Consider the following 25787-nt stretch of genomic DNA (forward strand, 5'->3'; position numbering starts at 1 on the left):
GACAACTTTGATCACATAAAATTAAAAAGTATGAGCATGAGCAAAACCAGTTGAGCTAAAATTAGGAGAGAAACAGGAAACTGAGAAAAAATCTTTGCAGCAAATTTCTCTGATAAAGGTTTCATTTCTAAGCTGTATAGGGAACTGAGTCAAATTTACTAGAATAAGGGCCATTCCCCAATTGATAAAGGGTCAAAGGATGTGAATAGGCAGTTTTCGGAAGAAGAAATCCAGACTATCAGTAGTAGTATGAAAAATCCTCTAACTCATTAATTAGTAGAGGAACGCAAATTAAAATAACTCAGAGGTGTCACCTCACACCCATCAGATAGGCAAAGTTGAATAAAAAAAGGAAAACAACAAATGTTGCAAGGGCTATGAGAAAGTAGGTACATTAATGCACTGTTGGAACTGTGCCCCCCAAATTATAAAACTGTGCATACTCTTTGACCTACTGGTATTACTACTAGGTCTATAACCCAAAGAACTCAAAGAAAGGAAGAGGACTCACTTGTATGAAAATATTTATAGCTGCTCTTTTTGTGGTAGCAAAGAATTAGAAAGTGAGAGCTGCTCATCAACTGGGGAACAGCAGAACATGGTAGCTGTGTTGAAGATGGCTTACAGAAAGGGGAACCTAAAAGAATTGGAAATTGAGGAAATGCCCATCAATTGGGGAATGGCTGAACAAGTTGTGGTATATGAATGTAATGGAATACTATTGTGCTGTAAGAAATGATGAGCAGGCAGACTTGAGAAAAACCTGGAAAGACTTGTGTGGGCTGATGCTGAGTGAAGTGAGCAGAACCAGGAGAACGTTGCACACAGTAACAGCCGCGTTGTTTGATGACTAAAGTTGGTAGATTTAGCTCTTCTTAGCAATGCAAAGATCTAAGACATCTCCAAAGTTCTCATGATGGAAAATGCTATCCATATCCAAAGAAAGAACTATGGAGTATGAATGCAGATCGAAGCATACTATTTGCTATGTTTTTTCTTCTGTTTTGTTTTGTTTCCTCTTTCTGGTAGTTCCTCCTATTGGTTCTAATTCTTCCTTACAACATCGCTAATGTGAAAATATGTTTAATAGGAATGTATATGTGCGGCCTATATCAGATTGCACGTCACCTTAGGGAGGGAGATGGGAGGGAGGGAGAGAAAAATTTAAAACTCAAAAGCTTATTGAAGTGATTGTTGATAAATCGAAATAAATTAATAAAAAAAAAGGGGAAGCCTAGAGGCAGTCTCAATTTTAGAGACTATATACATATATATGCATATATAGCCATATATTTGGATATGGCCAATATGGTCATTTGTTTTGCTTGACTTTGCAAGTTTATTATGGGTTGTTTTTTTTGATTTTTCAATAAGGGAGGGGGAGAGGTGAGAGGAAGAGAATTTGGACCTGAAAATAAAATAAAATGTTATTTATTTTTAAAAATGAGTCATATAGACAATGTATTAGGGGAGTTGATAAGAAGGAAAGATCATGGTGGGCAGGGAAGGCCTGTTGCAGAAGGTGGGCCTTTTGTTGTGTCTTGAAGGATGAGTAGGATTTGGGCTAGGCAGAGAAGAGGGCATTTCAAGGAAGGGGGAACAGCATAGGCAAAGGTTAGGAGGAAGGAAGGAGTGTGTGTGTGTGTGTGTGTGTGTGTGCGCGTGCATGTGTGTGTGTGTGTGTGTGTGTGTGTGTGTGTGTGTGTGTGTGTGTGTGTAAGGGATAGTGAGGGGCTCAGCTTGGATGGAATTGAGCAGTGTTCTGGAGATGTTAAGGAAACCGCTACAAACTTACTGGAACATCTACCGGGAGATCCTGTTTTCTATAACCCCCTTCTCTTGGCATTAAATTTGTCCTCCAAGTAATGTATTCACGAAATCAAGCTTCACTTGGGAACAAGTAATATAAACCTATCAAAGAGCCCTGAAAGAAGCCCTGAGGGTCTTCCCAGATTTGATTAGAACCCACCTACTACAAGCTGTTCTATTGGGGGTAGGCCTTATGTGCCTCCTTGAGGCTGTGGGAGACCTGAGAAGCTGCCCATGGGCCAGTTACTACGATGCCACCATGAGCACCTCCATGGGAGTATCCTGACTTTCACTGTGTATTCTTGCCTGAGTAAACTTGAGCATTAGAAAGCAAAAAGTACAGTGCTTGCCTCATTATTTCAGTATCCCGAAGAGTCACGCACAGGAAGAAATCAGAGAGTAGAGAAACCAACTGTGATCAGTGGTCTGATTTTCTAAGCTGGCTGGCCAGTACGAAAGGCTTTTTTTTTTTTTTGGTCTGTGGTTTTCCAACAGAGATTTTCTTAATGTGCTGCTAATTAGCCTATCCTGGTATCTAACCAGTAACCTTGGCCAAATTAGTCCAATGCTGCAACTCACTGAACTAACACCATTTAAGTCACTGAAACTGACTTTCTATGTCACCATCCTCACCCCCAAGATAAGGAAGGCTGTTGCATTCCTGTCTCCATTCTGTCCTAGTGATCCCCAAACATCACAAATTGATGATTTCCATAGAGGTACATTATTATTCTGTATGAATGGTGGTTCTGGGTATCAGCCGGAAATGAATGAGAACATGGAAACAAAAGTCGTCAGGGGTACATTAGTGATATCAGATTTTTTTTTAAAAAAAGGATTTCATTCCCTGCTTGCTTTCAAACAAAATATTCGTTAATATTGTAAACAGTGATGACTTTCCAGATTTATTATGCATCGTATGGCTTAATTGTTAAGTATCCCCCAAGGCTGACAAAAGAATGGTTTGGGGTTAAGTAAGTGCAAGAAGCAAATTGTTTCTGCTCTGGATTCAAACACTGAGGACATTCCCTTTAATGTAGCCCTAGATGTGACTTAATTGTTTTAGCGTGCCTAAACGGTGTGCGCACCCGAAGAAACAGATGTTTCAACCCATCCCCTTTCACTCAGACGGATACAGATACAGTTTGCTTTTTTGCTCTGTAATTATCTCAAGTCACAATGGCCCCACCGCCTATTAGCATACTGTCCTATTACTGCCTACTTTTAAATGCACAGCTATAACGACATTCACTCTTTCAAGGGCTATGCAATCAATCCCTTGGAGACTGTCAAAAGGATTCCTAATCCCAGTAATGAGAATTTTTCTTTGGATCAATGGACTGTTTGCCTGCTGCTCAGCATACTGAGTTTTAAGGTCTTCCTGTGTGCACTTGTAAAACCATCTCCCTAACAATGCTTGAAATTGTTTGGGGGTTTGGGGGGGGGAGCCGGGGGGGAGGAGAGGATAATTGTCTCCCTAATAGGATGTAAACTCCCTGAGGACAAAAATTGTTTTAGTTTGGGGCGTTTTGTTTTGTTCTTGTATCCCCCAGTGCTTAGCATAGTGCCTGGCACCACAGTCGACGCTTAATAAATACTTGATTGATAGATAATTCTTGCTTCCTATGACAGTGATAGGAAGCTAGGCGGCACTTCAGTGGATAGAGTGCTGACCCTGGAGTCAGGACAACCTGAGTTCAAATTTGACTCAGACACTTATTAGCTGTGTGACCTTGAGCGAGTCACTTCACTCTGTTTGCCTCAGTTTCCTCATCTGTAAAATGAACTGGAAATGACAAACCACTCCAGTATCTTTGCTAAGAAAACCCCAAATGGGGGCACAGAGAGTCAGATATGACTGAAATGACTGAACAAGAAACATGACAGTAAATAGATCGAAGAAAGTTTTTCTTGCTTTTATCAAAATATATTTAAAACTGTTTTGGTAAAAGCCCTAGTTATAGTCTTATGGAAACAACACCATGGCTTTGGAGTCACAGGCCTCTGGATTCAAACATAGGCTCTGCCTCTCACTATGTGGGTGACCTTGGACAAATCACTTCCTTGCCCTGGGTCTCCGTTTCTTCCTCTGTGAAATAATAGAGATGAACTAGACAGCCTCTGAGGTCCCTTCCAGCTCTGGGGCTATGATCCTATGTGTGACCCTGGACAAGTCCCTTCTCTTCTCCGGGCCTCAGCTTCCTCACTTATAAATCAAGAAAGGTTGGATTCAGTGGCCTCTGAGGTTCCTCCTAGCTCTTATTCCGTGACCTTCTGATCTTGGGACTTTGTTGTGGGGATTTTAAAGATGATGTGTCTTTTGAGTGTACATTATTCCTAATCACTGAGTTTTGTGAACTGTGACTAATGGAAAAATACTGTATGCTATTACTAATTACCATAAGCTAAACTGTTGACTTGAATGCCTGGTTTGGGGATGGAAGGTGCCCATAGTTCACTGTAATGATGGTACCTTGGATGCTTACCAGTGCTATCTCCTGGCTGAAATATTAGTCCCATTGGTATGGGCTTGTTGTTCTGCTTGACCCCAGAGGGCAGGAGGAGTAGGAGCAATGGTTAGATGTTATAAAGAAGCACATTTCATACAGTGCCTAGTACATAGTAGGAGCTTACTTGTTGATTGATTGATTGATTGATTGGTGTGGGTATCCCAGTAAAAGGAAAAACTTAATAGAAAGAGATGTCCAGAAGCAGAATGTGCAGTCTCAGGACAATGTCTCCCTTGCTAAAGATCTTTGAGCAGAAGTTGGGAAACCACTTAAGAGGGATGTTATACAGGAGATTTTAGGTCAGGTAGAGGGTTGGACCGAGCGACCTCTGAACTCCCTTTGAACTCTGAAATTGTAGGATTAAACTCTCGGAAGCATACACATAGGAACAGTGTGCCATGGTGGCTAGAGGGCTCGCCTTGGAATTAGGAAGACCTGGGCTTGATACCTGCCTCCAAAAATATACTTGCTGTGCAACCCTGGGCAAGCTGATTCCTTGGCAACTCTTATTTAAGACTATAAATTGGAGTACAGAAGCCAATCTGCATTGGTAGAGGGAATATCCTCACTGGGAGTTCCATCCACCAATGAAATCGTAGATCTGGTTAAAAAAAAAAAGCAAACACATGTATACATGTTGGCTATTCATGCCAGATTCAGCTTCTGTTAGAATTCTCCTGACTGAAGGTATGAATGACTATTGCTATGATATGGAGGAACAGCTTCTAGCAGACTGTTTCCCCACCGTAGTAAGCTTTTCCAGAGATGGAGTACCATGTATCACATTTTAGCTTTACCAAGATGGCAGCCATATGCAGAGACTGGCTGGCACCATTCAGCAAAGCCAAACTATTTACTTTACTGTCTGGGAACTGAAAACAGGCATCCCTGGAGAAGAGAAGGAAAACAGGGTTTGAAACCATAATAAATGGTTTTTCATTCATATCAAAATCCACATTAAGCATTTAATGAATTACATCAGCAAGCCCTGTTGATTTGTGATATCCCAAGGAGGCTGGTTCATTTTGATCACAGCTACAGCTTTTATTTCCAAACATGCTCATGCATTTGGTCTAAAGGAAATTAAAAAATGTTCCTAACAGAGAAAAAGACTGTATATCTCCCTCCTGCCAGCTTTTGCTTGGGTTTTTCATAGGACTTTGTGATGGGGGCAATTCTAGGTGTACTTCTTTTGAGCAGGAGAGACATAGCAAAGGGAATGGACAAGAATGACCCTAGGGGGAGGGAACTAGGGTACATTTATCTGATGGTCATTGAAAAATTGAGTTGCCTTGGAGTTTTTGAACTTTATCTGCATGATGCTCCACAAAGAACCTTCCTCTGCACCCTGAGAGATGTTTATTGAAAGGCAAGAAAGAAATTGAACAGGGACCAATGGAAATCCAAGAAGCTCCAAGCTGGGACAGAGCTGGGAGGTTATCTACTCCAACCCATATAAGAAAGGAATGTCCACTATCACATAACTGACAGGTATGTGTATGACATATCCAGCCTCTGCTTGAAGACCTTCCATGAGAGGGAGACACCCACCTCCCAAAACAGTCCATTCCACTTTGAGACAGCTCTGGTTGTTAACAGGCAATGAAATCTTTCTCTCGGCAACTTCCATGCATTTCTCCTAATTCAGACTTCTGGGAATAACTAATAAATCAACAAGCATTTATTGACCACCTAATGTTCCAAGCACTATGCTAAGTTCTAGGTGCTGGGGATACCAAGGCCTCATGAAGGCGACATTCTATTAGCGAAGCCCAAGGAAAGATCTTGGGACACAATGGAAAGAGTACTGAATTTTGAACAGTGAATATGGAATCATAAGACCTGAATTCAAATCCCAGCTCTGCCGTTCATTACCTGTGTGACCTTGGACAAGTAACTTAATCATCTCTGAGTCTCAGTGTCTTTATATATAAATGAGAGAGTTAGACCATGGCCTCTAAGGTCCCTTCCGGCTCTAGGTCTATGATTCTATCGATATTTAAAGAGAAAAAAAATTCAGTGCCAACCAAGTTTAGGGACTTGGAAAATTGAATGAAATACAAAAGAAATGATTGTCACAGAAATGTTTACTGATTGTACAGAAGACCTGTCATTCACATCAACTGAACCAGAGTGAAACTATGAGGAAAAGGGGGAATGGGAGAAGGTATCTAAAAATCTGCAAAGTTCTCTATGGGACAAGGATCCTGCCAAAAATGTCAGTGCTGGGAAGGACCTCAGAGATCAGGTTTACCGAGAGGAAACCGAGGAGTCCCAGAGAAGGGAAGGGACTTGTTCAAGGTCATGGCTCCTCGTAAGGGCAGAACTAGGATTGGGACCTAGTAGTCTCTCTCAGTACAGTTGCCACTCTATGTTGCAGAGCTTCATGCAAACATTGTTAACTTAGCCAAACATAGATGTTTCAAAAGGACAGTGTGATTCTGAAAAATGTCTAACATTCATTTTGGTTACTTGTAATAACATGGATTTTTTAGTACTGGGGAGACAAATATGTCTCATTTCATGCAACAAAGGTTTTCTTGAAGGGGGGGAGTGCATGTTGAACTAGTGAAACTCAAATCCTATTTTAAATGCACAGGAAGAAAGGAAGGGAGGGAGGGAGGGAGGAAGGAAGGAGGGAAGGGAAGGAGAGAGGAAGAAAGGAAGGGAGGGTGGGAGAGAAGAAGGAAGGGAAGGAAGGAAGGAAGAAGGGAATGAGGGAGGGAGGAAGGAAGGGAGGAAGGAGAGAAGGAAAGATGGAAGGAAGGAAAGATGGAAGAAGAGAAAAAAGGAAGGAAGGAAGTTCACTGGTTTTCATTTTGAAAAGGAAAGAATTTTGTAATGTGAATAATCCAACTTGCATTGTGGGTGCTGGGGAGGTTAGTGGGTATCATTAGTAAATGTCAACAGAGGTGGCAATCAGGAGTAACTGAGGCTTTGATGGCAATTTTTTTGGTCATCAGTATAGTTGAAACTCCCTCCACTGATTCATACCTGCAGCTCATCTGTGACTTAGAGTCTTAGGGAGGTTAAATGACTTGCCTATAGCCATACAACTAGTTGGTTTTCTGATCTGATGCTGATAATCAGCTAAGAAAAAAAAAAAAGGCCGATGCAGTGTTTAGGGGAATGACCTTGGATGTCAGGAAGAACCTTGGTCAAGTCCTGCCTCTGAAATATACTAGCTGTTTAGCTATAGGCGAGTCATTTCACCTCCCTAAGACTATAAGTCACAGATGAGTTGCAGATATGAATTTGACCAAGGACTAGCCCAAGGTTCTTCCTGACACCAAGGGCATTCCCCTAAATACTGCGCTGTTGTTTTTTTTTTTCTTAGCTGATATTAGCATCAGATCAAAAGGCTTTCAAATATGTTGACTTATCAAATTGTTTGGCTGAAAATCTATTGCACTTTTTCCCTCTTCTTGTTAGAGAGGAAGGGGGACTATGGGTACAGAAGATTACACACATTGACAGATGGTTTTTTGTCAGTTGTTTTTGCTTAAATGTTTTTCTTTGCTACATGGGACAATTTTGCAGTTGGAAGGACACTGGGAAGTGACTGAGAGGTGAAAAAAGAAAGGCATAAAAACATCAATAAATTTTTAAAAATTAAATCAATTGTGCTCAAAGGAAAAGGAAATGGTATACATGTTGGAATTTTGTGAATATTCACAGTTTTAATTTACCCATTTCTCATTAGATGCATATTGCTGTGACCTGATCTATCTAAAGGGATCCATTGCCTTGTTCAAAATTATCATTAGAAAACACCCCCTATGAAGAGGAAAACAACAACAACGAAGAAGAACATTTAGCTTCCATATGGAACTTGCCCACCCCCACTCCAAATCTCCCTTGTCTTTAGTGCACACAAAATAGGTGATTATGCATCACCTGCTCTTTGGCATATACTCCATTACTGTCTCTAGGCAGGGGCAGGTACAGAGTTACCCTATTAAACACACCAGGAAACTTGCAGCAGGTTTTAGTAATGACTACGACTTCATCCCAGTGATCAAGCTTGGTTCAGGGACAAGCATTAGAAAGTTATAAAAAGCCCTGATGGGAGCTCCCAGTGAGTTTCCAGGCTTGACAAGATCCCACTTGGTACAAGCTCCATAAGGGACATGGTCATGTGCTACCCAGAGAGACAGGGGAAGCCACTGAGAGGGAGCTCAAAGGGGAGCTACACGTTTAGAAACGACTGTAACAGAAAGGGCTTGGTGTGCTGTTTTAGGCAGGGGATGGTGATGATGACATAAGAAAAGGATACACAAATTAGTGCAAGGGTGCATTTGATTATTGTCCAATATTTGTCATCTGGATGTTTTCGTTTTGTTTATCGCTGCATTGACTTGTACTCGACTTCTCTATCACGTCCCAGAAATCTCTTCATCCTTCCTGGAAGGTCATTTTTGCCCTGGAATTCACACTGGAAGTACACTCTGTCCCTCTCTCTGATTGGACAGCTCCAGGCCAGCCATCTCTCCATTTCTCACCAGGTTGCAATCAGGACTCCTCCATCATGCCCCTTGCATTCCTCCTCCCCTTCTTTTCAGGATCTTTATGTGTTTTCTTCCCCCATTAGAATATAAGCTCCTTGAGGGAAAGAACTATTTTTCTTTTTTGCTTGCCTTTGTATTCTCAGTATCTGTTGTTGTTTGTCCTTCATTCTTGAAGAGGACCCAGACATCATTGATCCTCAGCGCCTAGCACGAGAGTAAATACTTAATAAATGCTTATTGATCTGGATTGAGTATATATCATCAATATCCTAGATCTCTGCCATTTGAGTAAAGATGGAGTATATCTTCTTTTTTTTTTCTTTTATATGAGGCAATTGGGGTTAAGTGACTTGCCTAGGGTCACACAGCTAGTAAGTGTTATGTGTCTGAGGTCGGATTTGAACTCAGGTCCTCCTGACTCCAGGGCTGGCGCTCTATCCACTGTGCCACCTAGCTGCCCCTGGAGTATGTCTTCTTGAACAACATTTTCTTTTTAAAAAAAAATGTTCTTTGTTTTTACATCATTTTCCTTTCCCAATATACCCTTCCCCTTTTCATGCTCAGAGTCATCCTTTATAACAAAGAATTAAACAGAAAAGGAGGGGGGGCAGTGACAGAAGCAGTTTGGCAAAACTAACATAACAATCAAATCCAAGAGTATGTTCAATGTTTCCCAACCATAGATCTCCACTTCAGCAAAGAAGGGAGGTGAGATGCATTCTCTTCTTTGGGACAGAGCCCCGTCATTAGAAATTCACGGCATTCAGCTTCAATTGTTGTCATTGTTCTTTCCATTAATATTGTTGTGTGTGAACAAATGAAAGCATTTATTAAGCACTTACGATGTGCCAAATGCTGAACATACAAATAGAATTGCAAGACAGTCCCTGCTCTCAAGGATCACATATTCTAATTGGGGGAGAGAACATAGATAAGGTTTCTGGGGCGAGTCAGCTGTGTATATTCTGTATATTGTCTTCCTAGTTCTAGAATCTTCACTTTATATCAGTTCATATAAGTGTTCCCATGCCTCCCTATATCCCTCATAGTCATCATTTCTTACAGCACAGCAATATTCCATTACATTCATGGACCACCATCTGTTTAGCCATTCTACAATCAACAGGCATCAACTCTGCCGCCGCTTCTTTGCTACCCTAACAATTATTGCCATAAATATTTTGGCGTATTTGAGACCTTTCTTTCTATCTTGGACTTCCTTGGGGCATATAGACATTTTAGTCACTTTCTTGGCATAATTCCATATTGCTTTCCAGGCTTGTTGAACCAATTTATGGCTCCAACAACAGTGTATTAGTGTGCCTGTCTTCCCATAACCCCTGCTAACATTGACACTTCCATGTGAACACGATTTCTAAACCAGTGAACACTGCTTAAAAACAAGAACATTTAAAAAAGTAAATTGCTAAGTGATGAAATTGTATCACTTTGAGGTGACATTTTAAAACCAAATATTTGAAAAGTCATAATGAGGGCATCAGGTTAAAGAAACTGTTAGCTGAAGTATTGTTTCATAGCAATTGAGATCAAGAATTCCTCTAGGCCCCCAAGGCATTGGGTGGTTTTATGTTCTGAATGTTTCCCATTGGGCCAAACACGTAAGTTCTCCATCAAGGTGGAAGTGCTGTATTTGTAATTAATACCTGGGGTTCGGAGTCATCACTGGAAAATAACAGTCCCCAAATCAGGTTTTCATGTATCATTAAAATTTGACCCTTCTCCAATGAGTGGCTCTTTAACAATACAATGAATTCCCCTAATAGAGCACAAGTTCCTTGAGGGTAGAGATGGTTTTTTATTTTATCCCCAGGTGCAATAATTAACTACGGTGAATATTTAACTACTTTATGATGCTTGACACCCATTTTCTAGCCTAGTACCTGGCACACAGTAGGCCTTTTATGGATGCTTAGGTAATTGAAATATTTAGGAACTGACTCAATTCTCATTAGTTTGCATCTGATCACTCTTCTTCAGTGTCTTATATGAAATGATTTGTTTTTCTGAAGTCACTGCCTAAAGCACACGTGCTGGCAGCCTTCACTCAAAGGACTGACTTTCCATGGAAACTGAACTGCCTTCAGGTCATATTGACACGTGGGGGGAAATGTGAATTGCCCACCAGCCCAATTGCCTGCCCACCTGCCCAGCCTGCCTCCAGGTTTCTTCTAAGATGGATAATCTGTGCATTTCATAATTGAGTGAATGCTATTCCTCCTCTCCCTCCCCACCAAAAAGACTCCAATCTAGTTATGCAGTCCTTTCCCTTCTCTGGGCCCCAGTTTCTCCATCAAAAATGAGGGAGTTGGACAATATGACCCCCAAGACTCTTCCTGAATTAGGGATTGTGTCATTTTACTTGTACCATACCATTTTGCTCCAGATATTGGCCATATCCCTAACATGAGATGCTTTCTTTCTTGTCAAAGCTATATAGGTTGGATTTTTCCTTCAGTCTGTGTCTGTGATTTCATTAGTCTAGAACAGATAATTTCACACAAGGAAATTCATGCCACCAATGCAAATCAAACAACCAGTCAAGCATTCTGCAGATGCTAAGTCTTGGAGGAAGCTAGAGATTGTAAGAGAGGAAAGGTGTAAGGTGAGGAAAGAGAGCATTGCAGGTATGGAAGACAGTTGGTACAAAGGCACCAAGAAGACAGAGATAGAGTATAATGTGTAAAGAACAGTAATTGGGCCAGTAGACCTGGACCAGAGAGTGTGTGAAGAAGAGAAAAGTTAGGGTTTTAGAGAGTTGGCTAGGTCAGGGCCAGCTAGGTGGCAAAATTAACTGGCCCTAAAGTCAGGAAGACCTAAGTTCAAATCTGGCCTCAGATGCTTATTAGCTACGTGACCCTTGGACAAGTCATTTAACCCCGATTGCCTCAAAAAAGAAAAAAAAAGAGCGAGAGAGTTGGCTAGGTCCCTGAGAAGTTATGCCTTGTACCAAGATAGCATATGTCACAGCTAGGATCTGAACCCAGGACTGATTGACTTTAGGGTAGACTTTCTATCCACTATACCAGTGCTGTCAAACTCAAATACAGTCCATCCCTGATGGCTACATATTGACTTAGAAAACCACAAATTCACATCATCTATGTTGTATTATATCTTTTCTTTTTTTTTTTCTTTTTGGTGAGGCAATTTGGGGTTAAGTGACTTGCCCAGGGTCACACAGCTAGTAAATGTCAAGTGTCAGAAGCCAGATTTGAACTCAGATCCTCCTGACTCCAAGGCCAGAGCTCTATCCACTGCACCACCTAGCTGCCCCCGTATCTTAATTTTTAAAAGATTTCCCAATTACATTTTGATCTGGTTAGGGTCAGACTCGGCAGTATATGCAGAAGTGGTCTGCAGGCCTGAGTTGGACATTTCTGGCCAGATAGTACCCAAAGACCTTCACATAAGGTGCTTTCCCTATTGGAGAATTTAGAGAGACTAGAATCTAGTCTGCCAAGGGATATATCTAATTGTACCATCCTCTAGTCCACATGTCTTCATTAAAAAAAAAAATTAACATGAGACGTTATCAAATGCTTTGCTAAACTCTGGGTAAACTAAATTTAGAACATTCCTTTGATCTACCAATTTAAGTTTGGAAGTTGTTGTTTGGGAGGGTAATCTAGATCTCTGATTTCATTGATATAAGGGACATCCAGTGAGGAGATTCCCTGGACCAATGCAGATTGGCATCTATTAGATAGGGCAACTTGGGGCACTGAGAGCTTATTTACTGGGGAAATTATCCCAGAATCACATAGCAATATGTCAAAGGCAGAACTTGAACCCAGATCCTCCTCACTTGGAAGCTAGCACTCTAAAAGTAAATACCACATCAATGAAATCATCATTTGAAATAAGCGTCAATGCAGCAAAAGAACTATGGAGTCTGAATGCAGATTGAAGCATACTATTTTCTCTTTTTTTGTTGTTTTTTGTTTTTTTCTTTCTCGTGGTTTTTCCCTTTTGTTCTTATTCTTTTTTCACAACATAACTAAAGTAGAAATATGTTTAATATGATCATACATGTAGAACCTATATCAGATTGCATGCCATCTTGGGGAGGGGGGGAGTGGAGGGAGGGAGGGAAAATTTAGAACTCAAAATGTTAAAAATTAAAAATCAATTAATGAATGAAAAAATAAGGAAAAAAAGGAATAAGCATCAATGCCTATAATTTTACAGAAACCATTCTCTTCCCTTTTGTGAAAAATCAGGACATTTGCCCTTCTCCAATTGTGGGGCACCTTTCCTGATCTCCATGATCTTTGAGAGATCATTGCCAGTGACTCAGCAGCCACACCTGTCAGTTCTTTCAGTACCCAAGATGCAGCTTACAAGGACATGGAGACTTGAAGTCATCAAGAGTAGTGAGGCACTGTCTAACTTACTCCTTACTTATCTTGGATGTCAACTCCATATGAGTCAATTTTACTCTGTTCTTTCCAGTCCAAAGATCAAGATCTTTGGTGGAGAAAATGAAGCAAAATTAGAACTGGGCAGCTCAGCCTTCTCTCTATCATCAGCTACTACCATTCCATCCATACCTTCTTTTTTTGCCTTCTCCCTTCTGTAATCTTCCATTTTTTCCCCCAAGAAAGCTTTAAAGACAAATCAACAACGCCCTTTTGGTTGTCCTTAGCTTTCTCCACCAGCCCAAGGTCATTCAGAGTTTTAGACTTCCTGACGGTATCCTTACAGAACCATGCCATGCTTCTTCACTTCCATCTCCAAATCAGAGTTGGTGACTTCCCTGTGAGGCCATATTGGTCTCTTTGGATAAGCCCTCTTTTTCCTACATCTCAGAATTGTTTCTCTTTGTGCTCTTAGAATTTTATTCCTGAGAGCTTACTTTTAGTGACTACTCCTGTGGGATTTTGACCCTTATGACCCTACCTAGCATTCCTTTGAACCCTTGGAAATCTGTCATCCCCAAATCTAGGGTTCATGTCAGATTATGATTGTCTTTCCTCTCCATCTCTATCACAATGTCTAGGAAGGAACAGTAATTTCCCCCACTCCACCCCCTGCCCCAGCCAGGGCCACCATTTCATTCTAGTAACCAATTTTTCCCTTCAGGTAGAAATCTGATCCAGAATATACCTGTCCCATGTTGGTTTCTCCACCTTTTGAAGGATAAAATTATCATTAAAGTGTAATGTCCTTCATTCTACAGCTACCACTCTCCTCTTTCTGTGAGAAGCAAAGGGAAAGGGGTCAGGGTTAGGGGGCTTGGAGAATGAAAGAGGAAAGTGCAGTGGCAGCAGACAGTGGTGGTACAGGTCAGAAAGAGAGGGACATAGGGATATGTAAGGACAATAGCATCACTGTTCCTAGCCTGGGCTGGCTGCTGATTACACTAACCAGGCTCTCTAATGGGGAGGGAGTTGCTTGTGGCCAGACATGGTCTAGCAGCCAGACAAATCACCAGCCTTCCTTAGTTCCAGTTCCCACTGGATCCCATGCTCCAGCTCTATCAATAAATGAATCAGTAAACACTTACTAACTGTGTGCCAGGCACTGTGCTAAACACTGAGGATACAAAGAGGGAAAAAGAAAGACATCCCCTGCCCTCAAGGAGCATACAATTTAATTGGAGAAGTCAATGCACAAAAGAAAGCTGAAAAGGAAGGGGAGTCAGAATGAGGTTGAGGACATGTGTGCCAACAGGGAGCTGAGACCTTGACCCCAGAGCTTCCAAAAGCTGTACCTGATAACCAGTCTTGAGGGGTGTGGAAGTGGAGCATCTTACAGAAACTGCCTTATTGCACTCTGGCTAAAGGGAGGACTCCCACTGTGAATGTCCCAGAATTCCTGGGTCCAGATGGAGCCTACCTCTAAGGGAATTAAGAGGTTGAGGAGAACAGAAAGCTTGCAACATTTTATTATCCATTATGTTCTAGTCATTAAGTATTGTTTATTTCCTTATTGATTCCATGCTAAGAGGAAAAACACTCAGCATTCAGCAGGTGTATCTGCTTCCATAGGGAACCAAGGACATAATTCCAAGGCCATGTGACTAGAGTTCACTGACAGAATGTTCAAAGGAGGTGGAGTTAGCTAGTGGGCAGGGCCGTGGAGCTAATGCTGATTGGGGAGGGGAGACCCTCAAGTTCACATGCCTGTAAACTAGGGACACGACCCTGTAGAGAAGTGGGGCAGAGAGACAGATGGTTTGCTGAGTCTGGTAACTAGAGAGAGCATAGGAGGAATTCAATGCACTAGAGCCCTAGGGTAAACTTAAGGTTCCCCTGTGAATAGCTTTGGGAACCACCTGGAGGTTTAAAAAAAAACGCAAGTCAAGAAGTTAGTAGCTGCTTTGTTTTTGGATGAGAAAACTCTAGCTGCTAGAGGGGTGGGGAACCTGCGGCCTTGAGGCCACATGTGGCCCTCTAGGTGCTCGGGTGCGGCGTTTTTGACTGAGTCCAAGTTGGGGATTTATTCTGTGAAATTTGGACTCAGTCAAAAGGCCACACCCAAGGACCTAGAGGGCCACATGTGGTCTTGAGGCCACAGGTTCCCCACCCCTGCTAGCAGATAGCTAGATAAATGAAATCCCTCACCCATCACTACTGCCAGGCTTTTGATGTTTCCCAGCCACCTCCCCTATTTCTCTCTTCTGTCCAAGTAGTCTCTAGTATACTCTGATGAAAAAGAAAAATCACTTCGGCTTCTGCCTCAATTGATCCATAAGGTCAAGTTGGCATCTATCTTTATGATAAAACCTCAAGTTCATCATGCTTATTGCCTATTATACCTTATATATTATATTTGATGTATTTTTGTTGTTCAGTCATTTTCAGTTGTGTCTGACTCTCTATGACCCCATTTGGGGTTTTCTTGACAAAAAATACTAGAATGGTTTGCCATTGCCTTCTCCAGTTCATTTAACAGATGAGGAAACTGAGGCAAACAGGGTGAAGTCACTTGCCCAGGGTTATACAGCTAGTATATGTCCTAAGCTGGATTTGAACTCAGGTCCTCCTGACTCCAAGCCCTCACCCTATCCACTGTAGAGCCACCATAGGTTTTATTTACCCTCAACTCCTTTTTTAGATTTTGTCTCCAGTTAACATCTGGTGACCTCAACTCCTATTCTTCTGATTCTAACTATTCTGTAGGGAATCTAGCTTCATGGATAATATGTAGGCAGTTTTCCCCCCTTTTCCTCTCCTTTTGATTACATTGCGAGACACCAGCAAAATGCTAGCCCCTTTTCCTTTTGTACGCATTGGAACCTCTCTCCCAAGTGTTTGATTTTTTTGGAACATTGCATTGTCCCTGATTACCTGGAGTGTGAAGAGGTGTTCCTTGAGCCACTTCACCTTATCTCCTAGGAGGTAAACCAGCTTGCACTTTGAGCATAGATAACAGCCACTTGCCTGTGACAGAGATACAAACATTGCATGCTAAAAGGAAGTCACTGCAAAAATCCTCCCTGCTTTCCATACTTATGAGAAACAAGCTCCTCAGTCTTTGCCTTTCAACTGGCTTGTTTTAACATCTTGACAACCTCTTTGGCACCTCTTAACAGTTTGACAACCACCATCCAATTTCCTTTTCCTTCCCTTGATAACTTATCTTTTACCTTCTTTAACTGAAAATGATCTGGGGGGGGGGGGGTTAATGGATTACAAGCTTAATATGAGTCAGCAGCATGATGTGGCCACCATAAAAGCTAATGCCATCTTAGCCTTCATTAAGAGAGGCACTACAACCCAACTCCAGTTTTTCATTCTGTTCTGGGCCCAACATTCTAGTAAGGATAGTAATAACATGAAGAACATCCAGAGGAGGGCAAATATGGAGAAGAGCCCAGAGGCCATGTCCTGTGGGGACTGATTAAAGGAATTGTGCATGTCTAGCTAGGGGAAGAGAAGACTTGGGTATGGAATAGCTGTATTCAAGTATTTGAAGAGCTATTGTGTGGAGTAGGCATTGAACTTATAATGCTTTAAAACACAGGACAAAATCCAGAAAAATGGGTAGAAATCACCAAATAAAAGGGGGAAGGGAAAAGAGCAAGCATTTTAATAAATGCTATAATATAATTTATAACATAATATAAATATAATTTAATAAATTAAGGAGCTTAATAGCTCCTACTAAACACTTTACAAGTAATCTCTCGTTTGATCCTTACAACTCTGGGAGGTAGATGTCATTGTGACCCTCATTTTATGGTTGAGGAACTGTGGCAACCAGAGGTAAAGTGACTTGCCCAGACTCACACAGCTAGTTAAGTGTCTGAGGCTGGATTTGAGCTCAGGTCTTCCTGACTCCAGACCCAGAACTCCATCCACTGCCCCTAAAGTGGCCATTAAAGTTCCTCCAGGGCTGAAATCCTGAGATTCTCTGTGAATATGAATCAATATTGTGACATGGTAGCTGAATATTAAATGCAATCTTAGGCTGCACTGAGTGAGTCACAGTGTCAAGGACTAGTGAGTTCATAATTCCTCTGTACTCTGCCCTGATCTGGAATATGGCATTTAGTTCTGGGTACCCTGGACAGGTAAGGGCTTGGAGATGAAGCCATGTGCCATCAGCTAAAAGAACTTCACATGTTTTATTTGGGGAAGATAAGACTTGGGGGTATATAGTAGCCATCTTCAAATATTTGAAGGTTTGTCTCATGGAAGAAAGATGAGCTTTGTTCCACTTGGCTCCAGAGGGCAGAGTCTGGATAACCACTCGTTAGCTATGTTATAAAGGAGATTAATGTTGGGACACAGAATAGATTATTTAGCAGGATTAGATGGCCTCTGAGATCTCTTCTGATGGAAAATTCTGTGATTCCATTTGTTTCAATGACAGAACTATAGATGTTAAGAATTCAGAAAGTAGGGGCAGCTAGGTGGCACTGTGGATAGAGCACTGGCCCTGGATTCCAGAGGACCTGAGTTCAAATCCGGCCTCAGACACATAACACTAATTGTGTGACCCTGGGTAAGTCACTTAACCCCATTGCCTAGCCAAAAAAAAAGAAAAAAAAAGTGGGGTGTAAACTAAGCTTTGAAGGAAACCAGGGGGTCTGTTGGGGGGAGGTAAGGAGGAAATCTATTCCAAGCATGGGCAACAGCCAGTACAAAGACAAAAAGACAGAAGAAGGAGGGTGAGGTTTGGCTGCATTGTAGAGTGAGTATAAGGCTGGCAAGGTAGGCTGGGGCCAGGTTGGAAAATCATTAAATGCCAAAGTTTGCACTTGATCCTTGAAGTAATAGGGAGCCATTAGAGTTGATTGAGAATGGGAATAATGAAGTTGAATCTGTACTTTAGGAAAAATCACTTTAACAGCTAGAAACAGAATTGTGGCGAAGAGAGAAATGAAACAGAGACTGTGGCTATTGCCCCAGTCCAGATGAGAGGTGGTGATGGCTAGAGCTGAGGTGGTGATTGTGCGAATAGAGAAAAGACAGTTGTGAGAAATGTTGTGGAGATGGAAATGAAAGATTTGGCAGCTGACTGAATGTGAGGACTGTGGGAGAGAAGAATCAAAGATCACTCCATGTTTGGGAAATTGGGAGCCTGGGAAGATGGTGTTGGCCTCAACAGAAATAGAAAGTTCGGAAGAGGGAAGGGTTTGGAGGAAAAATAATGAGTTCTGTATTAGACGTGTTAAGTCTGAGAGGATTGTGGGACATCCTGTTTGAAATGTCCAATATACAGCTGGTGATAAGAGTGGAGCTTAAGGAAAAGACTAAGTCTGGAGAGGTAGATCCAAGAGTCATTTTTGAAGGTGATTAACCCTTGGGGAGCTGAAAAGGTCACCAAGAGAAAGACTATAGTGGGAAAAGAGAAAAGGGTCCAGAACAGAGCCTTGGAGAAGATCAATAGATACCTATTGGACTTCACTTCAAAACCTGGTTTCAATGCATCCTTTGGTCTCTGTTATTTATTACAGAGACCTTTTTTCTGATTGATTTGTATAGTATATGTCTCCAGATTTTATCATCAAGAGGTGTCACCCCCTTCCTCCTCCACCCTCATCACAATGCCATCAATGCCCTGCTCTGAACTATAGCTATGACTCTCCAGCCCTCTAGGGTCCCTCAGGAGATGCAGGAAGCCTCTTCAGAGATACAATCTCCCTAACTCTGGCTCAGGTTTTCACACACCCCTGACCTTGCTCCGTTTGATTCCTATAGACTCCCTGGCCTGGACCACTTTTCTTGGACTTTGAATTGTCTTTGAGACTAGCCTAGGGTCCCAGCGTCTTCCTGCTTCTCTCCCAGCCTGCTGCCTGCTTGTCTACTCTGAGGCTGACCTTTGGCCCCCTCAGGTTCCCCGTTATCTATGTTTGTCTTGCTTGTACTGTACCTTGGACTCTTTTGCACCCAGCTTCCCACTGGTACCAGAGACCCCCCAGCACTGACTCCTGATAAAAGTTGAGCTTAAAATGAAAGAGGGTTTAGTAATGTCAAAAGTAAAAAATGCTTCATGTTAAAAATTAAACCTTGAGCAAGCAATGTACTTGTTTAGAATATCATGGGTGTGGGACTATAAAAATGTATGGAATGTAGTTGCTCAGAGTTATCAGTGTGACATTTGAGTGCCTACTATGTGCAAGGCCCTGAGTGGGAAGGATCTCTTGCCTCAGGAGAGCTGTTCCTCACTCCTCTAGGATGGGGGGGAGGGTTGTCTTTGTACCCCAGTGTCTAACAGAGCCTGGCACACAGTAGGCATTTAATAATGCTTGTTCTTTGATTGGGGAGGTAGTGTGGTACCTACCTTCAAAAGAGCACTGGATCTGGAATCAGAAGACCTGGGTTCCAATTCAACCTCTGATTCTTCCTGTGTGACCCTAGGCAAGTCACTTACCCTCCCTGGGCCTCAGTTTCCTCTTCTGTAAAATGAGAGGTTGGACTAGGTGGTCTCCGAGGTCCCTTCCATTTCTAGGTTTGAGATCCTAATGATCTAACTGCTTAAGTTTGGACTGAAAAATGGGGGTGGGGGGGAAGCAGGAAGGTTTCTGAAATAAATTTTTTCAATAATCACTTCTAGTGACAGAAAAAGGCAGAGAGACAGAGAGAGAGAGGAGAGAGATGGAGAGAACATAGAGACAGAAAGGGAGGGAGAGGGATGAGAGAGAGGCAGGGAGAGACAGAGACAGAGAGACAGAAAGGGAGAGGGATGAGAGAGAGAGAAAGAGAGAAATCTTAACCTCTCCAGGAGTCTCAACTGGTTAACGACATCTCAGCCGGGCTTGGAAAACCAGTTTGGTGGTTCAGAGGCCAGGAGAGAGGTGCCTTTCAACCCAGGCATCACGTGGGGCTCCCCGGAGTCCGGTTCCTCATTCCAAGCTGCTTGGTACACACTGGTTGGAATAACAGAGAGGAAAATGTCGATGCCCGCGCAGTAAGGCATCCATCCCCCTGGCGCTCAGCTTCGGTGCGAAGCCCAGGCGAGGGTGCTAGTGCCTCCGCGCGCCCAACCCGGGGAGGGGAGGGAGGAGGGAGATAGAGAGGGAGGAGAGGCGGGGCATGCGGAAGCCCCCCCCTTTTCTCCCCCTCAGAGGGCGGGGCCTGCGCTGGGGGCGTGGGGAGGGGGCATCTCAAATACTGTGAAATGGAGCTGCAGCCTTCAGAGCTGCCGGGGCTGTGAAGGAGATCACTTACCTGCGGGCAACTGAAATTTCAAACTTGTACTTGAGCAGGGGCGCGAGCAGATCCCGCTGCCTGCGAATTGAGCCCAGCGACGGTCCTCGTCGCTGGCCTTTCTTGTACTTTCTACCCCTTTATTTTATTTTCTCTTCTCTGGGGGACGTGGGAGAGGGCAGCCCTCGGCTGCACCCCAGCCATGAAGCTGCAGAAGAAGTGCGGGCTGATGGTTCTCCTCCTGCTCACCGTCCTCTTCCAGACCCCGGAGTCCTACTCCACCAACGCCTATGTCACCGTCACCTACTACAACCAGAGCAGCAACCACTCCACCACCGAGGTGTGCGAGTGCGGGATCTACGGCTTGGCGTCTCCAGTGGCCAACGCTGGCGGCAAGGTGGGCATCCCCAAGAGCTTGAACTACCAGGCCTGTGACCCCCACACGGAATTCACCTATAGCGACACACCCTGGATCGCTCTTATCGAGCGGGGCAACTGCACGTTCTCCGAGAAGATCCAGACCGCCAACCGGAGGGGGGCGGAGGCCGCGGTGATCTACAACGTCCCGGAGTCAGGCAACGAGACCCTCCAGATGGCCAATTTCGGTAAGTCGGGAGCCGCGCCCCCGAGGCGAGGCTGAGACGGGGCTCCTGGGGGACCCGCAGCGTCCGAAACGCATCCCCGAGGTCCAAAATGTCGTGGTCATCTCAGGACCCACCCAAGGACCTGACAAGAGGCGAGGGGGAAAGAGGGAGGAGGAGTTCACCTTCAACTTGAGATTCCTGGGCTTTGGGGGGCTCTTTTCCCTTTATTATTTTTAATACAATAAACATTAGTAGTGGGATACCGGAATGGAACAGGCAGTCCGTGAAGGGGGTATTGTTCTATTTCCCTTTTTTCTAGGACCGTTTCGGTTTTCTGATGGTGTTACATAATTTTTTTTTTAAAAATCAACTGTGCCTTTCCCTGTAAACAGGAATGAAAGGAACAATATTTCTCTAAAACCCCGCAGATTTTTTAAGTTCGTGATTTCTTCGCATTTTTTCACTCCGATTAAGCTGCTCCCGTCAAGAGCTAACAGTGTTGGTGCGTGAACTGATTTGTTGACCTGGCTAAAAATAGCGTATTTAAGTGACACTCTTTGCAAAAATGAGGGAAGATTTCATGCCACTGTTTGTTTTTTTGGGGAGGGGGTTGACGAGGAACTCATCGGAAACATTCAGGTGAAAATCGGATGCCAAGTCCGAATTTTTCGCCGCTGTTAAGGGTATACGAGAACAGAGTTGGATTTTTCCCCCCAGACTTTGTGATTTCATTGGTATAGGGAATTCCTGGTGAGAAAACTCCTTCTACCGATGCAAATCGATACCCGCTGTGCAACTGGTTGTCTTAAGAGAGCTGAGAGATTTAAATGATTTGTCCAGGATTACATAGCCGGTACGAGTCAGAAACCGTATTCGAACCCAGGTTTTCACGACGCCGAGCCGTGTTTGCTCTTCACTGTATCTGGCTGCCTCTAGTTGTATATTGTAACGGCGTTATAATAGAAAGTATATCTTGCTAACATTATAATGTAGAATTCATTATATAATGGATTCTTCTGATTTCTTTTTTGACTGGATGGACTTGTGTTTTCATTGGTTTAGTAGGGAATGCCTGGTTAAGGTTAAGAAACTCGCTCTGTCTATGCAGATCCGCACCTGCGGTGTGATGATTCATAGTCTTAAAAGACTTACCTGGGGCACTGGGAGAGAAAGACATTTGCCCAGGGTCATTCAGCCAGTCTGTGTCCGAGCCGGGTCTAGAAGCGAGTCTCCCTGACTCGAAGGTGGGAGTCATTGTTTACTACACCAAACTGACTGTCTCAAATCAATAATCGGTCTATGAGCATTTATTAAGTAGGAAGTATGTGCCAGACACACTGTGCTAGGGAAATACACGGGAGGGGGGAAAAAAAAAGAGAGAGAGAGAGACAGTTCTCTCTTCTATCAAAGGAGATAATTAGGGAAAGGTCCTGTGATTTCATTGATATAGAGAGAGCTTCTGAATGAGGGAACTCCCTGTACCAATCCAGGTTTGGCATCTATTCTACAATTCTTGGAGAGTTGGTCTAGAGCACTGAGAGGTGAAATGATTTATCCAGGGCCACACAGCCAGTCAGGTCTTTGTGGCTTTGGGGCCAGCTCACTTTCCAATACTCTATACTGCTTCTGTATATGTGTCTATATACTAAGTACATACAGAATGAATGTAAAGCAGTTAGGGAAAGAAGGTATTAGCAACTGGGTGGAATCAGGAAAGATTTCATGCAAAAGGTGGTCCCTGAGTAGTGTCTTAAATGTGATTCTGGGAGATGGAGGTGAAGAAGGAGCGCATTCTATTCATGGGGGACAGCCAGTGCAAATGCATGAAGACAAGATGGAGCATTCTGCGTTTAAAAAAAAAAAACAGGGAAAAGGCCAGTTTGACTGGCTTATAGAGTTCTGGAAGGAGAGGAATGTATAATGAGGCTGAAAACATTGGTTGGGGCCATGTTTTAAAAGGATTTAAATGCCACATCGAAGTTTATATTTATCTTAGACGCAATAGGAAGCTGCTGGAATATACTGGGAGGGGGGGGAGTCAGACCTGCAGGTAAGGAAAATGGCTTTAACAGCTGAGAGGAAAATGGATTGGAGTGGAGATAGGACAAGACTAAGAGTCGATTGCAGTAGTCCAGGGTAGACATGATGATAGCCTGAACTAAGGTGGTGACTGTGAGAGGAGAGAAGGGATCATATTTGAGAGACGTTTGAGATATAGAAATGGCAAAGTTCAGAACTGAATTAGATATGGGGGAATGAAAGACAGTGAGGCTGATGAAGAACCTGGGAGACTGGAAAAATGGTGGCACCCTCCTACACAGCGCTGTTCAATGGGGAGGGGTTGGGGAGGTTCAATTTTGGAGTGATGAATTTGAGATGTTACTGGGATGTCCAGTTTGAAATGTCCAAAGGGCAGCAGGTGAAGCAAGAAAGGCGTTCAGGGGACTGCCTCTGGTTAGATATAGGAATACAGGAATTGTCTGCACAGAGATGATAATTGGATCCATGGGAGATAAGGAAGTCACCCACCAAGAGAGAGTGTGTATAGGGAGAAAAGAAAAGAGGACCCAGGACAGAGCTCTGAGCTAAAATCCACAGTTAGTGGATGTGATAGACCAGCAAGATACTGAAAAGGGGAGGCTAGACAGGTAGGAGGAGAATCAGGAGAGACAAATGCCACAGAAATCCAGAGAGGATAACATAATAATGAGATAATATGATGATAATAATAATAATGAGATAATAAAAGAAATAATCAAATGAGATAATAATAAGAAAGCGCTTAGCAGAAAAGAAAACACTTCAGGAGGAGAGGGGGGTCAACAATCTAAAACACAGCAGAGATGTCAAGAAGGATCAAGATTGAGGAAAGGAGAGGGAGGGAAAGGGAGAAGAAATAAGCATTGCCCATTATGTGCCTGGCACTGTACTAATGGTATTACAAATATTATCTCAATGGATCGGATCATGGGCAAGTTTAGAGATGACAGCTTCAGTTGGACAATGAGGTTGGAAGTCAGATTGCAAAAGGTTGAGGAGTGAGAGGAGAGAAAATGGAGGCAGCAAACGTAGATGGAATTTCCTAGGAGTTGTCTTAAGGGGGTGGTAGGATTTAATGTCAGTATTTTAAGGATGAGGGAGACCTGGGCATGTTTGAAGGCCACAGGGATGGAGTCAGTAGATAGGGAGAGAATGAAGATAAAAAAGAAAGAATGATTGAGGGGGTGATCTGCTGGAGAAGACGAATTCAAGGGCACATATGGAGGGCTTAGCCTTGGCTAGGAGGAAGGCCACCTCATTATTAGAGTCTGAGCAAAAAGAGGGAGGAGATAGTGGGAGATGATGTCAAGGTGTTTTGAGATGAAGACAGAGGGAGAAGGGGGAGCTAGCTCATAGCAAATGGCCTCCGTGTCTTTCTCTATCAGTCTTTCTCTGTCAGTCAGTGGTGTAGGAAACGAATTCCCTTAACCAATGCATACAAGCACCTTACCGTCTTACTGCAGCTTACTGAAGCTTACGGTTTTACAGAGTGTTGCCTGGGGGCACTGAGAAATTAAGTGACTTGCTTGGTATATGTTAGAAGTTTGAACTCAGGTCTCCCTACCTCTCATTAAGTCAAGGAGTCATTGGGCAAATTGAGTGAGAAGCAGATGACCTCTGATTTTGACCTTGCCTCCATCTCCCCCGACCCTCCCAGTCTCAAGCTGACCCTCCCAAACGTCCACACTTAAAGTCTCTCCACCCATTCCCATTCTCCTCCCCATCTATCCTCAGCTGCTGATATTCAAGGCTTCTCTCTCCACCACTCAACTAAAACTGTTGTTGTTTTTTTTAACTAAGGACATTGATCATTATTTCCCCCCAAACTAATGGCCTTTTGTCAGCCACCATCCTTTTTGATCTCAGCAATATTTGACCCTGTAGACCAATCCCTCTTTCTTGATTCTAAGCCACCTACCTAACACCCCCCCACACACTCTCTGCTCACTATTCCCCAAATTCCTACCTTTCTTCACCTCATCTTGCTATTCCTTATCCTATCTCCTCCCTTGATTTTTTCCCCTGGAATTAAATTCCTATTTTGCTCATTTTCAATGTCTTTCTCTGGCTTTTTTTCCTTTTCCTATTCCCTATTCTCTCTCCCAAGGCTCTCTCCTCAGTCCTTTTCTCTTCTGTTTCCCTTGGCTTACACATTCCCATACATGCAAATGATTCCCAAGTGTATATTTCTAGCGGTAACATCAATGCTGAGTCGTATTTCTCACTATCTGCTGCTGGACTTGGAGTCTGGAAGAAGCAAATTCAAATCCTGCCTCAGAAACATACCAGCTATGTGACCTTTGGCAAATCACTTGACCTTCCTCAGTCTCAGTTTATTAATCAGTCAAATGGGGATAATAATAGCACCTGCCTCTCAATGGTTCCTCATGGCCTAATTAATAAAGTCCAGCCTTTCAATTTGACATTCAAGGTTCTACATAATGTAGTTCCAATCTGCCTTTCCAGCCTTCTCATGCTATTGTTATTCCTATACTCTACACTTCCTGCAGACTGGGTTCCTCACTGATCTCCAAACTCCTGCTTTTCCCTACCTCCTTGTTTTTCTTCTTGTCATTCCCTAGACCTGGAATCAACACTTACCCCACAGGCCTTCATTTCTGCCCATTGAAATCGTACCAAATCTCATTTGGTATCCAAGATATATAGCCAACCAACAGAAATATATATGACCATGATTCATTTCCTAGTAGACAA

The 25787-nt window shown here is 43.0% G+C and overlaps 1 protein-coding gene across 4 annotated transcripts in view; it reads left to right on the forward strand.

Annotated features, from left to right (window-relative positions):
• The window catches only part of RNF128 (ring finger protein 128), a 191340-nt gene that overhangs the window by 49392 nt on the left and 116161 nt on the right, over positions 1–25787 (forward strand). For 2 of the 4 annotated variants that reach the window (XM_020967275.2, XM_020967277.2), the window contains exon 1: positions 20419–21053. In XM_020967275.2, the coding sequence (XP_020822934.1) occupies positions 20651–21053 (403 nt within the window). In that variant the 5' untranslated portion in view covers positions 20419–20650. Of the gene's footprint in view, positions 1–20418; positions 21054–25787 lie in introns of those variants that run through there. The other 2 variants (XM_078148064.1, XM_020967274.2) reach the window with 2 other exon arrangements.

The sequence above is a fragment of the Phascolarctos cinereus genome, unplaced genomic scaffold, assembly GCF_003287225.1.
Source record: "Phascolarctos cinereus isolate Bilbo 61053 unplaced genomic scaffold, phaCin_HiC Scaffold_8;HRSCAF=390, whole genome shotgun sequence".
NCBI lineage: Eukaryota > Metazoa > Chordata > Mammalia > Diprotodontia > Phascolarctidae > Phascolarctos > Phascolarctos cinereus.